Source organism: Falco naumanni, chromosome 6 (assembly GCF_017639655.2).
Source record: "Falco naumanni isolate bFalNau1 chromosome 6, bFalNau1.pat, whole genome shotgun sequence".
Taxonomy (NCBI): domain Eukaryota; kingdom Metazoa; phylum Chordata; class Aves; order Falconiformes; family Falconidae; genus Falco; species Falco naumanni.
In genome coordinates, this window is record NC_054059.1 from 74697744 (window position 1) to 74716264 (window position 18521).

Here is an 18521-nt window from a genome sequence, read left to right on the forward strand (position 1 = left end):
TTTTTTTTTTTTTCTTTTCTGATTCAAGGAGCCCACACTTGTGACACGTTTTTGTTACAGGACCTGTAACAAAACCACGTTTTTGTTACAGGACCTGTAACAAAACCACGTTTTTGTTACAGGACCTGTAACAAAACCACCTTTTTGTTACAGGACCTGTAACAAAACCACCTTTTAGTTACAGGACCTGTAACAAAACCACCTTTTTGTTACAGGACCTGTAACAAAACCACCTTTTTGTTACAGGACCTGTAACAAAACCACCTTTTTGTTACAGGACCTGTAACAAAACCACCTTTTTGTTACAGGACCTGTAACAAAACCACCTTTTTGTTACAGGACCTGTAACAAAACCACCTTTTTGTTACAGGACCTGTAACAAAACCACCTTTTAGTTACAGGACCTGTAACAAAACCACCTTTTAGTTACAGGACCTGTAACAAAACCACCTTTTAGTTACAGGACCTGTAACAAAACCACCTTTTAGTTACAGGACCTGTAACAAAACCACTTTTTAGTTACAGGACCTGTAACAAAACCACCTTTTAGTTACAGGACCTGTAACAAAACCACCTTTTAGTTACAGGACCTGTAACAAAACCACCTTTTAGTTACAGGACCTGTAACAAAACCACCTTTTAGTTACAGGACCTGTAACAAAACCACCTTTTAGTTACAGGACCTGTAACAAAACACTTTTAAAAGAAGATGCTTTTTTAAAATTCATAATCACACTGACATTTAATACCGCATACTCTTATCTATGCAATCCCGAGCTGTATCTTCTTTAATAGGATATTCAGAGTAAAAAAACGGGTATGTTAATAACATAACTTTCATAAAATAAGAAATTCTCATGTATCATTGTCTGCAAATGGCAATGATAATTTACCATTGTCCAAAACAGAATTCAGAAACAGCGTTACTAATTAGTAGCAACCAAATAATGGTTTAAATTTAAAATTAAGTGGTAATTATTTTTTTTTTTAAACCAGCATGCTTCAAAGTGAAATTAGGAGTGATGAATGCAGGAAGTGCTGGTACAGTGTAGATACATCTCTTGTTTTTAAAAATAAGTCTCTGCAAAATAAAGTGCTCTTAAACATTTTTCACCCTACCAGATATTTAGTGAGCTGTTTATATAATTGATTGTAACTGTATTGGCTTCCGTAATATGTTCCTTTACAGCTGAGTTTTTCTGAAAGCTGGAATGTGCTCTATGTCCTTTGTTTCCAGACTAGCCTCAAATTTCTACCTGACTAGAAATGAGACTATCCTGCTGACACTTGCTATTACAAAAAAATATTGTTTCTCAAGAAAGTAAACCCTCTCGAGTCAAACTGGGATAAGCTAAATGAAAGAAAAAAGAGAAAAAAAAAAAAGAAAAAAAACCACACCAAAAAACCAGACCAGCTCCTGCAAAGTTTTGGTGATAGTTGCACAAATTGGCAGTGAACTGGTATCCAGTGAGAAGTTCCTGTGAAGCCAGTAGATGATTTAACGTGGTGTTAGGGAAAGCTGATGTCACTCTGGGGGATGTTACGTTCTTACCTAGCAAGTCTCTCTTGCCTGTGGGCACCTGTCTGAGCAAAGTGGCCACAGGCTTCCTTTTTCTAATTAATGGAGAAGAGCGGGTGATTTTTAGGTGGATTCATCTGGCCTGTTCCAAGCTCTGTATTTGCACCCCAGAGTTTATTTTTCTCCATGAAATTGAAGTGGGAATCTAGGTAACTAGCTTGGATGTGAACAGCTGTGTTCGGTAAACGAGTTAGACCCTGAGTATCTAACTCTTCTGAGTAATTGTATCTATTGAAAGAGTGTAGTTTTCAGTTGGCCATTAATTCCTTGCCTTTTGGATTGACCTGAAAGGGCTAGAACCTGTAGGCTCACTTGTGTGAAGAATGCTATATAGGTGGGATTTATCTGTATTGTTACATATTATAGTGCCTAAAGGTTTAGGCAGGATTTTCTAGTTAAAAAAAAAAATGGTGTCGTCTGCGCTGCCCCAGGAAGGACCTTAGTCTCAGACTTGTTTCTTCCCTTTTTCCCCTTGCTTTGTGGGGAAAGTGAATTGCTTCTAGATACCTTCTGGGGATGCAACCCGTGCCTGGTTAAAGTCTACAGACACTGAAGCAGCATCACATCCTGGCATCATGCGAGCAACTCAGGCACACGGATCCTGGGCACCGGCTCCTTGCAGCCCTCGTTGGCACGGTGCAGGCAAGGTTAATACTGCTGGGGAAGGACATGAGGGGATGGGAAGCTTCTCTTCTTTTCCTTTGTGTCATGAACACAGGAATGCAACAGAACTTGAGCAGATCCGATGTGTGGGAAGTTCTCTTGCATTTGAAGGTACATCTCGCTTGGTGATCAAATACGGAAGGCGTTCCACTTCACTGTCGCTGTAGAAATAGGACATAAGCTTTTTCCTGTTATAAATCTAGTTGAAACAATTTTCCTGTCACCATCTTTTTTACTGTACTTGATGTACATTCTGTGACTATGCTGCCTATGAAGTTTTGCCATGCGAATCGGATGACTTCGTTCTTTATATGTTAAATTTTAGAAATTTACAGATCTGTTTTTATACTGAAGAATAAGGTTAGTTACACTGTCCATGACCTGTAGGCTATTTTAAATTCCAGCTCCCTGTTGGAGATCAGCTTGTCAACATTGTCTGTCATTCATTTCAGAGTAAAAAGTACATTTCCTTGTACAAATGACACAATGATTGTAATCCCAGAGGTAGCGAGAAGACAAAGACAAAACCGTTTCATTTTTCCCAAGTTGTGAAGACCTACGTGAAATGGTGGAAAAAAAAAAAAAAAAGACTTGGTGCAAAGTGCGCAGGTAAAACACAGGGCACCGTTGCTGAAGAAGTTGTTCTTCAGTGCCTGAGGAGGAAGGTGAGAATATAGATCTGAAATGGTAAAATATAGAGACATGTGTAAGCTGGAACAAACAAAAGTGTTTTCCTGCTTCAGCTGATGATTTGTGCTGTATGTCATTGTATGTGCATGAAATACACTGTGCCACACTTTCTCCAGTTGTGTTTTGATGGTTGGGTTGCCTTTATCTGACCTTGCTTTTTGCTTTTTCTGGGAATTGACCTGTAATATGTTGTAAATAATCTAAATGCTTATGTTTATAAAGTAGCAATCGGCAATTCATCACTTTACAATTCCTCCATACAGCTGGCCTATTAAAATGTAATATTTATTAAAATCAAAACAATGTTGGAACTGCTTACTGAGATCTAAACACTTCTGAATCTTTGCTATGTTTGAATCTATAAAACGCGAATTAAAGTATTTTCTGCTACAACTTTTTTGTGAATGTAATTTTTGGGGGGTTGTTTTAATTTTTTTTTTTTTTTACTCTTCATTTACTTTTCAACTACACTTGGTAGAAATGATATAACTGAAGTAATTTACATGTTGGTCATTTCAGCTGAAGATGATGAGCAGGCCTGCACTTTCACTTTAATTCTGTTCCAAAGATGGTGACCTGTGTCTCGCCGTGTGTTTCAGTGTGTCAGCGCATCTGAAATGGAATATGCTTCTGCATGAACATGGCCAAACGTAGCCCCTGACTGAATCCAATTGGGTTTAAGAGTCAAAAAGGCTTATTTTGAAGTGAAGTCTGGTCTGGTCTGTCCTATTCTCAGAATAGCTTATAAAATCAGTTTTGTAAGTACTTTTTTCTGGTCTGTTTATGCAGTGGGCTCCTAATGTGAAATTATTGCCCTTAAAGGGTTTCCACAGCTTTCTCTTTCATTCCATGTATGAATTTTTAACAAATTATCTTACTGAAAAATTGCTACATGTCTTTCATCCCCAGTTTAGGTGGGTAAGTACCTGTTACACAGGTGATGATAATTAGTCATTTAATTCAAATTTAAGGTCTTACCTTTCACATTGTTGTTCAAATCTCCTGTGTTTGAGAGTGTTCAGTTCTATTCCACACCATGGTTTTGCATGCACGCTGTGGCATAGGGATCAAGCTTGTTGTAAGCACGAAATTCTCATAATTTCTGCTGTGCAGCTATAGCTGCTGTGAAGAAAATGTAATTCCTGCAGACTTTTCTTGCACTAGGTCTTCAGGCAGTTTAGTACAAACGTGATTGTTGAACTCCAAAGGGTTTAATAAAATCTCTGTTCAGCTCCCAACCCTGTGGCACCTTTTTAATCTCTGGCTCATAGTTTAATTGGCTGCTTTTTTTTTTTTTTTTTTCCAATAAACATTTGGAAGAAGCGAAGAAGTGGGTGGGGGCTTTGAATGGTGAACAGGTTCCAGGGTGTGTTGTGCTTCTGCCAGAGGCAGGGCTCGTGCTGTGGTTTTACTGCAGATGCCCCAAACCCGAAGGCCCTGTGGAAGGCTTGGCACGTGAGTGTGGCACTTCAGGTCTGCTTGGAAGCCAAAAGTATGGATCAGATTTACAGCCAATCCCTTCTTTTTTTTTCCTCTGTATCCTGTGAAACGTATACCAAGAATTCTCTACTTGTACTTCCTGAAGTTGAATATGAGGAAAACATCAAGCCTCTCCATTGTCTGGGAATGTTCTAGCGCACCTCAAAATGAACTAGTTTCATAGAAGTAAAGATTACCTTACCGTAAGAAACGTATTCTTCTCCCAGGGAGATGTGGATTATATCTTGGTATTTATGGGAAGGAGAGAGAGCTGCTGTGGGTGTGATGCTTCACAGCACAGCATACCAGTCAGTATTTGGCACAGTAGGAAGACCTGAAATAGAGTTGGGGTTCCTGCTTGCCTTAGATTAGTATTAATTATTTTTAGGCTTGTTAGGTGCAAATGTCGCATCCTGGAATGGTATTTATCCGTGGCTTACACCACAAACAATCAAACTTATCCCTGAACATACAAGGCTGAAACAGGGCTCTGCTGACCTTCTGCTAGTTGGGTAGAATTTATCCTCTAGGTCCGCTTGAGGTTTTTCCGCTTTATGTATTCCTGGCTCATGTTCCCAGACTATGCTTCCAAGGTTTTTAATAAATAGATACGTATGTACATCCTGTTAGATTTATCCATTCCCTGGCTAGGTATTTGACTTGCTCTTTTAGAAAGTACACCTAGAAGTGATTGACAGAAATGATAACATCACTTCAATTTTTCAAACTTACAATTTTTCAGCCTGTTCAGCGGGTCACAATGCTCCAGCCAGTGCAGATGCCAATCTCTACCATTCTGAGACTGCCCCTATCGCTGCTGATCCTGCGTTCTTCTAAGAAAGTAAGAAAACGGTGTGTTTTGAGATCATAACTAGAGTATGGATGACTTTTAGCCTCCAGCCATCTTGCCGTACTGAGTAAGCAGTGGTGATCCAAAGAGTAAATTGCGCTCTGAGAATGTAGCAGTAACTTGAAAAAGACATTATTTAATCGGGTTGATATATTTCCCTTACAGGCTTTTATGTGCATGTAAGAATTGCTACTGTCATGCAGCTGAACAACCCATTCATGCGTTTACAGTATATTCAACGTAATCATGTATTTCTAACCTAAGACAGTGTAAAAATAAAAATACTTAGAAAATAATTATGCCATTTCACTTCATGAAATTTGCTCTTTTAAAACGAGCATAAAATGATTAAATTACACCCTCTAACAACTCCATTCAAAGCCAAAAATACCGTGGCTTAGAACAAGGTATTAATTGGGACAGTCTTCAAAGTTTAAATCATTAGCTTATACTTCTTGAACTATGAAAAGCTCGTGGCAAAGACAAGTTCTTCATTTATCTGTGCATAGGAGCACTTCTAAAAACCAAAAGGTGAAGAAAAATTGCTAAGCTTTGTTTTTCAGAACATCTGGTTTAATATTGGAATGTCCTAGAGTGCTGCAGTTGATTGAAGTTATAACGGGCTTGGCCGGTCTGTGTCCAGTGCTGGATCTTGTTGGAGGGATCCTATGTAAGCCATGAAGCTGCTGTGCTGGTGGCCCCAGTCGTAGTAGTCTGGAGAGAAACTTAAAAGGAAAAGAGCAGTGTGAGTGACTGGCAGGCTGGTTCTGTGGATACGTGGTTAGTGAAAGTGGGCAGAATGTAATTGCCTAGAGGTAGTTCTCATGCTGAAATGCAAAAGTAAAATAAAACCCTCAACCAGGTTTTGTTTTTCTGATCTGTTCATTATTTTGACTCGGGCGTTCTCAACTCATTCTCTGTGAGCTGCTATTCCAGAAGGCGTTTGAAAATCCCAGCAGCAGCGCTGCTGATCCCTGCCAAGTCGCGTCACTGCGAGGGCCTGTCAGTGGCAGAGCTCACCTCCCGTGCCCACGGACGGGGGCAGGTGCCTGGGAGCCGCTCTGGCCCCTGGCCTTTCCACGCATGGCTGGTTTGGCTTCCGCTGTTCCCGGCGTGGCTGGTTCCCTGGTGGCTCCCTGCGGAAGGGAGGGGGCCTCTGGCTTGGGGCTGGCTACCAGCCTGGCACCGGGGGGTAGTTACGGCGTGAAAAACTAAGGCGGGGGTGGGACGATTGATAGCCGTGAGTGCTGAATATCCTGCTTTATCAGATCCTGGTCTGGGCTTAGAGACAGCGACTGCGCCATCCGGGTGAGTGATGAGAAGGAGATGTGGGTATGTTAGCTATGGTGAGCAGGTTAGCCTTCATTAGCAGACAATTGATTATACTAATTACTACTAGCATAGCATAGATACAGGAACAGCAAATGCATGACACGTGACTGAGCCTCCTTTCAGGGCAGGACAGTGCCCTGGCAGTGCCCTTCCTTCTCCGGATCGGGTGCTATCGCTCTTGTTCTTGCTGCGAGCTGCTCCCTCCCGGAAGGGAATCCTTACCTACAGCCCACGGTTACACGGAGAAAAGGGGCTTTTCGTGCCGGGTCTGGGTTCTGTGGGATTGCAGCGGTTAGGCGGATTCAGCAAGCGGGAAAGCAAACGCCCCCTTCGTTTCAGGCAACCCCCAACACACCCAGCCGTGTTGCAGGGCACCCGAAGTTGAGAGGCTGCTCGCTACCACCCTCGCAAGCTGCTGCCTGCGCTGTCGAGCTCTTCGCTGCTCGCCCTGAGGAGGGAGGGAGCCGGGTGTTTAGGCTGCCTTGCTCGCAGCTGAAACTAAATAGCACGTCTTAGGTCTTAGGCCGCTCTTGGAAGCAGCAGAGGGTGAAACGTGCAACCCATGTTTTCTCAAAGAGCAGCACGCTTTTACGACCCTTAAATTACGTAAGCCTTTTCATTCTTGTGTCTTTGCAGCCTCTGTGGGGCCCTTGGATCCCTACCGTCTGCCACTCAGTGCTGCCTTTCCACCTCCCCCTCCCCCTTTGCTTCCCCTGTCCCCCGGAATTTATGCAACAGCGCTTGGAGCTAGATGATTTACATTAGTCTTCTGGCCCTGTGGGAGAGTTCCTCCTCCTCTGCTTTGGGAAGCGAATTCCCGTTACGGGAAGCCAGCGGTTCCCTCTTGCATCTCACATCTCACCTGCCCTGTGCCCCCTGTGGTGCAATATTCCATGCTAGATCGTCATCGCTGTCGTATCTGCGCGGGTTGTCAAAAAAATAAGACCTGGGACTGAAGCCATGGCTTGGGACCATTCCTGCGTTGGCCTGAGGGAAGGGAAACCTCAGTCAGTACTTGCAACAGATAAACCGCTTGGTGCCTGACTTCTGAAAGAAGCCACTGCAGACTCACCTCCTGGTTTCCAAAATCAAATAGACAATTTGCTGTGAACAACAGAAATATTTTTGCATTTTCTGTTTTTCTCTACCAGCACAGTGACGGTCTGCTGATCTTAACGGCTTTTCCTTCCTTCTAGCTGACAGATATGACCCATTTCTGAAACCACCCTCCCGTCTGCACGTAACCTGTCTGTGCTGAGCTGCTGTCCACCCTGGGCACTGACCCGAGGCGAGCAGTGGGGAAGCAGCTGAGGAGCTGAAGGATACAGAACACCTAAACAGGTTTGGGTTTACCTCCCGCATTTGTAACCCACACACACACACACTGCGCTGCCTCCCCTGCCTCAGGAACTGATCGTGCTGAACCTTGGCGTTCTGCTTAATGGAACCACGGCTGAAAAGCCCTTGAGGACCCCTCTGAGCAATTTCGGTATCTACCTGCCCTACGGTGCCGTGAGTGTGAAATCCCAAGGAAAAGCCCTTTGATAAAACAGGGCAAGGGGTGTACATGTAACTCCTTCATTTACAAAACATTTTGTTTTTATTTCCCTACGAATCAAAACAGGAAACACGCAAGATTCAAAAGGTCAGTTTGATTCTGGAAACAGTGCAGAGGGACATCAGTGACCAAGCTGGGCCTCTTCCACTGATCCTCTGCTTCCACCCCCCCAGGGAACAGGGTTTCCTGCACCTGTGTGTGGATAAGCTGGGATGACATCTTCTTGGCCTTAAGCAGGAGAGCAGCTTAATCTCCCCTGCGTGTTAGATGTGAAATAACAAAGTAGAAATAACAAAATAGAAGTAAAAATAGGTCTGTCTGTCATCTTCCCCTTTCCAGCGTTCGTCTGGCTGAGGTATGGCAAGGCAAAGGCCCACGCACTGCAGTTACCCTATGTCAGCACCAAAGCAGGCTGACAGCTCGTTCCAGGCTATAAGCATCCATGGAGTGGAGCTTTACATTTCAACAGTGCTGAACTCAGGCTGTCTCTGCTCAAAATTTTGGGTGTCTGAATTCCTGAATGAAACGTAAAACCAAACAACAACTATTTCTTGGGATTGTTCCTTATTAAAAATAAAGAACATTTTGGATTTTTACCGAATCAGAGGTGTTACGATTTTTTTTTTTTTAATTAAAAGAGGGTTTGTTTTCATTCTAACCCCGTGCTTTCTGGCTAAAATTCTCAACCACCGGACCATTTGATACTGAGCCGCTGTGCCAGCGGGCCTGCTGAACGCACAGACTGAAGTCCCATGGCCCTTGGTCTCCCTCTTGTGGCATGCTCACACTGAAGGTCGGCTTTGCCCTGCTGCAGCCTCTTCCTTCCTTCTTTCTACCATTGTTGTTTCTGGTTTTCCTCTTCCCGTGATACTGTTTAGCACAAATATTTGTCTTGTGTAGAAAAAAAATCCACGTATGGCCTATCCACTACGACAGAGAATGTCTACTCTAAAACAGGTATCCATGGAAGAAGGGGTGTCACTGAATAGATCTCCTGCTGTATCTTTATGAAGTTGGAGATTTAGGGCTTTCTCCAAATCACAGTGCAAAAATAAAATGTCGTATGTGTTACTGCAGTGCTCTTTGTGAGAGAACACTGCCTGTTCCACTCCGTTTGAGTAGGACTCCAAGCCTATACGTGATCAGCATTTTGAAAGGAGAGACTAGGCCACATCCCCTATTTTCATTCTCTTGTGAATCTCGCAGACACTACCCAAACCTGACCACCAGGTCTAGCTTTACTAATTTACTAAATAAAAGCCCTTTAAATAAAATGAGATCTCTCGGTGGTCACTTTTTTAGAAAAGCAGCACCACTGGACTGTACTCAAAAACATTTAATCCATTTGCAGTTCTCCTGGCTAACTCCTAAGCAGGAGTGGGGCTGAGATTTTTTTGGTGATGGACGCTGGGGTCCATGGGGTTCCTTAGTGTGATGTCAGGTATTACTTCCTTGTTAAGCTTGGCTGTATCATTGTCTCTGAAACCCACAGGTGAGAACAAAAACCATCACCTTCCCTAAAATGTTATTCTATTAATTGCTTTTCTTACTTGTGAATTTACCATTCACATCCTTCTTGGGGAATATTAGCTTTGGTTTGTTTGGCCTACAGAAAGAGACATCACCTCGGTAATCCTAGTGCAGGGCTTACATTCCCCACGTGCCTGTCAACCAGCATATCCTATGCTAACCCAGACCCGCAATTAACTACCTAGATATTAAGGATACTTACAGGGAATTATTCTTACAACTCACTCCTTCATCTCTGCTCTGCTGAAATAGCAAACAAAAATGTCAGCCAGTGCTTGTTGTGGCTACTGGTCTTTGACATGAAGACAATTCAATGGGTACAGGGCTGAAAGAATTCGATCTGTTATTTCCTTCATACAGTTGAACAGTTAGCATACAGCCATTTTCACTGCTATGTGATGAAAGATCCCAAGTTTGGATAACAAACTCCATTTCCACCTGATTCCAGTAAAGTACTGTATTAACTCGAAGGGAGGATGTCCCTAAATTTAAGAAGTTTCCTGACTTAAGGTGAGCTGCCTGAGAAACACCCTGTCTTCCTTCTGGGTAAATACAATGAATTTCTTTCATGAGGAGTTAGTACAAAGAAGTAGGAAGCTTGGGTTGCTTTTATTCTGCCAAGGACACATTGAAAAAGAGAAGTCAAGATGTAAAGAAGCAAAAGCTCCTTCAGAAGTTGAGCCCTCCAGACCTGCCTGGACATTATAGTAACAAATATAGTAATAAATTCCACTTACTAGATCTTTTGTAGGGTTTCGGACACGGAAGAAATACACAACCAAGGAAGTAGGCAAGAGCTCCCAGATGAAAAGGATCACTCCAAACACTATGTAACCTGCGTCTCCCAGCTGACATTTCAGATCTGCCTGTTGAAAAGCCAAAGAGGAGTGTTTAAAAATAAAGATGGCAGGTCCTTTAAAGGTGCAGGAGGCAACATGTCTTTTAATGAAGATTTATATTTAAGTGACTGAAATGCTTGACAACACGGCCAGAAATTCCAGTCAGTAAAGCCAGATTAACCTGGCTAATGATTAAAGGCATACTAAAAAAAATCATTATGCTATCTTGTTTGGTACGTGACTTCCCTTTCCTTCTACCTTCCCTCCTCTTTCTTCCTCCTCCCGCTGTCTTTCCTTCGGCAAAATCAAAGTTTCATGCAGGGGTCTTCCCAGCCTAAGAGCCTGGCAAGCAACTATTAATGATTAAGTGATCAAATCCAGGTAATAAGAAACTAGTTTTCCAGTCCTTTTCCAGCTGGGAATAATACATAAAGGAACAATCAATACCCAGGTCATCAAGGGCATTGCTGGCAATCTGGCTTTTAAAAATTAAGGCTCGGATCCCTTCAAATTGGCGTACGTTGTTAGCTTGAATAACCATGATGTTGCTGTAGCATTAACTTTGAATTTCTCTCTAGATTTCCCCTCCACCACTCACCACAGCTGCAGAGGGCAAATCTGGTCCTTCCATGTGTTTTGTACAGAAGAGAAAAGGGTAATGTGTCTGACAGGTGACCTGAGGCAGCACCACAGTACGAACATCAAGCTGTTCTTTTAAAAGTGACTTTTGATTCTGGTACCAAATTGAGTACCTGCCTCTTTGTTCCAGGCTCTTTACGTACAGCTCAAACCATTTACCCTAAAATCCAGGCAACCCTCGTGTCGCAAGTCAGATCAGATGTTCAAAACCCCATAGTAGTGACCTAAGGCCTGAAGCGTTCCAGTGAGCTCCCTGTGAGCAACCTCTGCCTCCATGGGGGAAATGGGACCAAATATTCTGGCCTAAAGTTCCAGCCCCTGCTACTGCAGACTGTAGGAGTCAGCACAAGAAGTGCCCCCTGCAAGGGGTCAGCAGGAGCAGCAGCAATGCTCCAGGCCCCAACAAGAGAGAAAATGTTTGATTCACGAGATAAGTCACAACCTAGCGCCCTTCTGCCTAAACCTGTGTGTTCTATTTACGCGGAGTGGCAACACCGAGCTGCGCTCCTCTTTACACCGCAGCAGAGCTGATTAGCGGTCCCTTGACAGACCTTACTCAACTAACTCATAATGAGTTCCTCTGGGCAATCCTACCCTGCTGTTTACCTACTTCTCATTTACAGTTTTGTCTACTGCTCAACAGAAAATTGTTAATGGCTCCGGGTTTGCTTGACCGCTTTGGTAACACAAGGCCCTTGCGTGGCTGGCAACACTGCTTTTGGTCTGCAGGTGCTTGATGAGAGCGTGGGGAGATGTCAGGTGTCTGGGATTTTGAGGCCAAAAAAAAATATGCTCATGGTCCAGACCCAGCCCTGCCATTTTTCCTAGCCCTGGCAGAGCTGGAAAACTACTGGGACCTAACTCCATGCTTCACAGCAGAGAACGGAGCCGGATGCCCAAATTTCATAAAATTCAATGAAGAATCCCCTGCTATTTCCTTTAGTGTTATTATCACTGTTAGTTTTCAATCTGAATCGTCACTTGCAATTAAAGGGTGGGAAGAATCTTAGTCTTATCCTCAAACTACAAAGTTATTCTGCTAATGACAGAATCAAAGTAAGTAACTCTGTAGCCTGGGTGGCAACAGGAGATTTGATGATGACTCCAGGACTGAGCACTTCAGTGGAATCAAGTACTGTTTTTCTGCTTCTCCAAGTACAGTACATTCTTTCTAATGGACAAAACACCTGTCTTTTTTAATAACAGGCCTTTTTTTAACAATAAAACTAAGGTAAATAAATGATTGATTATTTTTTTAATTATTTGGCTAGCACTGAGGGTTTTTTTGCTCCTTATGCTGAAATTACCAGAAATCTATATTCCTGGAGCAAAACGATCTCAGTGCATGGAATAATAGAATAAATACATTAATTCATCTTGTCATAGTATTTAGGAAATCAGCCATCACATAAAGAATGAGTTTTTCTCATTAGCAAATATTTTCATACTTGCCTGATCTGATACGTTGTACCAATCATAATCAAAAGAATTGACTTTCTTGGTCTGGGAAAACGATAAGATGAACAAGTTGTAACAGGCTCGTGAGGTATAAAGTAGTATAACAGTCACTCCTATGCTTGTCACCTGACAGACTGATGAGCCCTGGAAGAGATTTTAAGCACAAGTTATTATTCATACGGGAATAATATTGAGGAGAACATTGCTTTGTGTGGACTTTGGGGGTTGTCATGCTACTCTGTCTAACGCAACTGACTTTTTCTCTTTCTTTCTTTCTTTCTTTCTTTAATCAGCATATCCTATGCTATATATATTCCTGTGTTTTATTATTCCAGTAGTTTACAGCAATCGTAGCAGTTCCAGCCCTTACCAAGATGGGCTGTGACTATTTCCTACAATTTATTTATTGTACAAATGCTATATTCAGAGTAAGAACTACACTTGGTATCAGATGGAGCAAGAGAACTCAGCCTTCAGCTGTGCATTAGCTATAGAGCACCCTGTATCAGATGCTGGCGTGATGCAATCTTGCGTTCTTTTACAACTGCTTGCTGTGCACCTATTTCCTAAGTACAGAGCAGACCATAACAGTCAGCAGTTAAATGCAGCACAGAGGAACAGAACATCCTGCCTTACCTAGTGTCAACACAGAGAAGACAAAGTGGAAGCTCAGCCTATAGGCAGAGGGACCGTGGCAGGGCAGTCTGTGTGTGGGAGCGTGGGCACAAGGGAAGGAATGAGACTACAAAGCGTGAAATCACAACAGTTCCTAAGCCCTAGAGAGAAGACCGGGCAGAGCAGGGGAAAGAGCCTAATCCAGTGAGAGGAATAAGTGAAACACCTGACCACTGCGTCAGGTGGGGAAGGTCACTGGGGGAGGCTAAGACACCAGCACAGGAGTTGTAGCAGCAAGAAAGGAAGGAATCCGGGAGCCATGGATACAGAGACCAGTGTGAGTCTGATCACAGAGGCAGGCAGATGTACAAAAATAGGACTGGCTTTGAAAGAAGCTCAAAGTAAATTCTGTGCAGTTGGCTCTGAAATAGCGCTTTGCATAGCCAGAGGGGGAAAGATGGGTTACAGCTCTGCGTGCTTTTAGAGGAGCAAGATACCTTGCAGTCATTTGCTTCACTGGCCCTGCCCTCTCCTTCTCCTGGCAGAGACCCACACCACCGGGACGGGCTCCTCTCATCTATGTGAGAGAGAGAGGCCAAGAGGGAAGCTGCTTCTCCCCTCACAGGACCTTTTATACCAGTGCAGGAGGCTGGAAGGTCTGCACCCTGTTCCCTCCACTCACACACTCCGCTTCCAGGCTGGCAGCCAAGGAGCAGATGTCCAAAGCGCTGTGGCAGGTAGAGCACAGGCATAACTGCATGGCTAGTGATGTACCGGGGAAGTCACCAAGTCACCATGTCCTGAATCCCTGGCCCTTAGGAGCCTACCTGGGCCCCTCTGCTGCTCACTCACGCTGGCGGCTGTTGTCCCTGCGGCTCTGTCAATCCAGCTCCTCAGTCTGCGCTCCTTGGTGAGCGTCAGTGAAGAGGAGCTCAGGGAGTAGTCAGAAAAGCTTGCAGAAAACTAGCTTGCCTGTTTTCCCAGCAAAATAATACTGATTCAGGGAACGGTCAGGCTCAGGAGTATTACAAAACCCCCAGTACAGTCAACCTCTCTGACTAAATTGCTGCTTACAACACGCTGGAACTGCCACCACACACCGGGTCATAACCTGCAGCCCTGTCAGGAGTGAGTTGGGAGCCTGGTGCTGTGTGGAAGTTGAAGGCAGACGCATGGTAGGCAGTGGTGAAAGCTGTGGCAAGACCAGCAAGCAGGAAATGCCACAAAGAGGAAATGTTTGCCAGGGACTCCTCTGTTCCCTTTTGGTACTGGCAAGTCAGTGATGCTGTCATGGAAACCGAGGGCGAGAGAGCAGGGAGAAGCTGCTGACGGGCACATCCCATGTCCCAGATCGGTGGTGTTACAGACTGGGGAGAGCACAAGTGAAGAGCAGAACAGGGTCAGTATTTCCCTATACAGGTTTCCTTACGTCGCTGTCATTCTTGATTAGTTAATAGTTAGATATGCTAGAGATTTAACAAACTTCAATCCCACCAAATACAAAAAAAGGGGGTAAAAGTGTCGTGGTTTTGCCGCCAGTCAAATCAACTTAGTGGCTTGGGGAAGGGAGAGTGCAGCAGTGAAAGTAACGCCAGAGGAGTCCTTTTTCAGTCACAGGCCCCTACCCAAAAGAGGGGGAGCCCTGAGCTGGTAGCATGGCCCACTGCGTGATGATGCTTCTGGCCCGCACAGAACTGGCCCAAGCTGGTACCTTAAGGGCAGGGCCAGGCACCTCCCTGGTGCTGTCGTAGCCTTGGCGCAGGGACCCCAGCCACCCCCCCACACCAGGTCACGGAGGCGAATGTGTTTGGGAGATGCAAATAAAAGGCTGCCAGTACCGATGCCTGTCTACATGCACCACAGAGGGTGCGTTATCACCAGCACTACTTCTGTCATATCACTGCAGAGAATGGATTTTTTTCCCTTTAGCTACTTTTTTCAGCACAACAGTAGCAGATTAAACCAGGATGTTTTTCCACTGCCAGCTCCAGCCATCTGTATCCCTAAAGTATGTGCAGTCAAATCCTACTGGAAGTCCCCAGAGGAACTCCCATTTCAGGTCAGCAGAAAGGAGCAAAGCGCTCTTTAATTCTCATTTCCACATTCAAACTTCCATCGGCTCCGTGTTCTGTCCTTTCCTGTCTGCAATAGTATTAGAGTTTGTTTGGGTTTTGTGAAATAGCTTGAAGTAAAGAAGATCAGGTTTCCTGCAGGAGGAGGAAACGGAACAAAGTGATCTACCAAAACCTCCCTTAGGTTAACACTGCTTTGTTACAGAGATTTATGCTTCTGTGATTTGCAGCAGTAGAAAAACTTTCCTTACTAGTAAAAATAATCCATTGCCCATGCCCTTTGGTCAGCAAATGACAGGCTTGAAGGAAACAAAACAAACTAAGCTGTGTTTTTAAATCTTGTATTCAGCTCGGTTGTTGTGCAGTATGGCCAGATTTGATTAAACAGGAAAAGTACTCCTTTCATCTGATTAACTAAATGGAGAGAGGAATTTTATTATCAGATTTTCTAAATAGCAGCTGAAACTTACTTTTTTTTTTAGAGGTTTGTTGTGGTAATGTGCTATTTGTTAAACTAGTAATTTAAAATTTAACTATCTACCGCAAATGCACGGACCTTTGAAAGCTCTGTTTCATTATTGATAGACACAAAACATCTTCACTGATTTTATAATAAACGCTGCGTGCTTATGTGATGTTCCCCAGTGCCTTGACCACTGAACGTGTCCAAAGCTGTAAACCTAACAATATTTCTTTAAGGAGCATTTTGTAGAGTAATTGGAGAGACTTATTTCCCCTTCTCCCCATTTGGCTAAATTATAATGTATTTTCTTCTAAAATTCATTCTCATTATCTATAGGATAGGTTGCAAATGTATGAAGGGATATTCATACTCCCCTGTCTGGCTTATCTTCAGCATGCTGCTACCTTAAACAGTTAACTTAAGCAGTCAATAATTTCACAAGCTGAAGGATCCCGAAGTACAGACCACTTCTATGTAGCAGTACTGAAATGAAGTGGTCTCCAGCCAGGGACCTGGAGAAAGCAGTATCCGCTTGAAAAACAGCTGTGAGAAACTCCAGTCAATAAATTCTATAAGCTCTGCCTCAAAAATACATATTTTGGGGTCACTGATGTTAGCCAAAGGCATCCTCGCTGCCACTTAATATTGAATTCATATAATGAACAGGATGGCCAGCCAAACGTGAGCTGTGAAAGTTTAAGGCCTCCAGCTTCAGGGGATCTGAAGAACTGTGTGGCTTTGCTTTGCACTGCCCTTGTCTCTCAGAAGGTACTTGAAAAGAACTGAAAATGTACCTTACCTTGGACTCCAAGTAAATGTTGGCTAAAGACATCTTGGAAATCTTATACAGGCAGATGGAGAGTGAAACAGCGCACAGCACAAACAACGTGTCATTAATTGCCACCCGGACAGAGACAATGACTTTTCTCTCTGAATTCTGTGTCCTCACCAATACTGCACATGTTAAATTCACCAAGAGGAAGAGGAGACTTATGAAAAGAGAAGCCAGGTAGAGGGGCAACCTGGGAGAGTGAGGAGAAAACAGTTTTAGCAACATTGTTCAGCAAAGTGTCAGTCATGAGATGGAAGGTCCACTCTGAGCAATGAAAGCTGCATGTGGCGGACTGCCACAGCGACCAGCCATCTGAGCCCAAATCAAAGCGCTCCAAATTGCTGGAGAGATTAACTTGGCTCGTTTCAAACCTGTTTTTACAGTTACACAACAAGCTTTAAGTAAAGAAACTAATACCAAGCAGCAAAACTTGGAAGACTGTTTGCAGCAGAAATACAACAGCACAGTACTTAAATACATACGTACTTTCTTAGAGCGTGCACTTCATAAACAGCGCAAACCCTCTCACTGCTCACTGACAGGAGAAATCTCACAAAAGGTTGAGTTTCCTGGAACGGACTGGTTTTGACTCTGGTTTTACCACCCCACCACCGCCATGAGAAGCATCACTGACTGCTGATGTTTGCCATCAGATTTCGTATTAAATTAGGGAAGCATCTAATAGTAGTTAAAATCTCTGAATTACTGGTTCCCCAGCACCTTTCTTTGTCCCTTTGCCTAAATAACTGGGGCATGGGCAACCTCTTAGATGAAACACCAAGAAACTTAAATAAGCATATTGATTCTGGGTTGGCATTTTGCCATCTATGCTGGGCAAAAGGTTCATTTCCACAACCACAGGAGCAGAGCTGGAAGAGAAGACTGACAGACAGAAGCTCAGAAGTTGAACTGGTTTTCTCCATCTGTTTTTTCCCCACCTACCCAGCACTGAGCCTGCAGTGTAAGTATACCACATACTCAAGGAAAGCTGATTCTAATTCCTCTTTACTCCTACACACAGCTGTGGAGCTTTTCACTAATTTTTTTTTTTTTTTAAAAGAAGGCATGTTTCCATTTCAGGTGTTTGCTTACCTCAATATCGTTGCTGACCAAGACAGTTACTGATAAGGGTCATAATCTGCAGTCACTGAACAAGAGGTTTTGGCCACAGCTTTTCATGCCTGCTGGAAACTTTGAATTTGGCCAACAACAAACATCTAGACTGTCCCTGAGGAATCCAGTTCTGATTGTTTAAAAATACTTTACCCAATGGTTATCTTCTCCTTTCGCACATTCATATCCTTTTTGATAGCATTAATACAGCTACAAACCTGAAGCATAGCTGGCTTCTTTTCAGAGGGCAAGGAAAGAAGGGGTATATCTTTGAGACCTTTTAAATGTGTTAACAGGGAGAACTGAAAGCCTGAAAGTCCCTGCCTGTGAATCAGTGCCCTTCTTTCCAGTTATATCTGGCAGTGATCGAGGATGCTGCCTTTTCCTTGCCAGTCATGGAAATTCCCTCTCAGGGAGAAGATTCTGCTTATTCTTAACCTTCCAGGGCAGGGCTCTGTTCTTAGGATAAGCAGCTAGAGGCAGTTCCTTTAAACCTCACAGTCTAATGCTGAAAGCCCTGCAGTCCTGAAGCTCCTCTCTCACATGGCTTCCTCTGGAGAATGCAGTTCCTAGTTATGGTGGTGGTACATTTACATACCAAGATCTCAAAAGTCTTTAAGTGGCAGTCATGTGCCTTCCTTTCGTTCCCCTCCCAAAGTCTAAAGATTTAATAGTGTCATCTTTGCTCCTCTATTGTAGTGCAGGTAAAATATTCTTGTGGGGTTTGAGCTTATGAGGAAAGGTATGCTCTGGCATGCTGCCCACTTGCAGGACAGTAGGTACATGCTCTCTTTTTGCTCATCTTAGTC

At 43.6% G+C, this 18521-nt stretch overlaps 1 protein-coding gene across 1 annotated transcript in view; it reads right to left on the reverse strand.

Moving 5' to 3' along the window:
* Positions 1–2782: 2782 nt before the first annotated feature.
* Positions 2783–18521, reverse strand: part of GPR137B (G protein-coupled receptor 137B) — a 28950-nt gene continuing 13211 nt past the window's right edge. The window contains exons 3-7 of the mRNA XM_040598371.1: positions 16567–16789; positions 12612–12761; positions 10419–10547; positions 7456–7580; positions 2783–5986 (exon numbers count right to left, since the gene is read on the reverse strand). Of these exons, the coding sequence (XP_040454305.1) occupies positions 5875–5986; positions 7456–7580; positions 10419–10547; positions 12612–12761; positions 16567–16789 (739 nt within the window). The 3' untranslated portion in view covers positions 2783–5874. The remainder of the gene's footprint in view (positions 5987–7455; positions 7581–10418; positions 10548–12611; positions 12762–16566; positions 16790–18521) is intronic.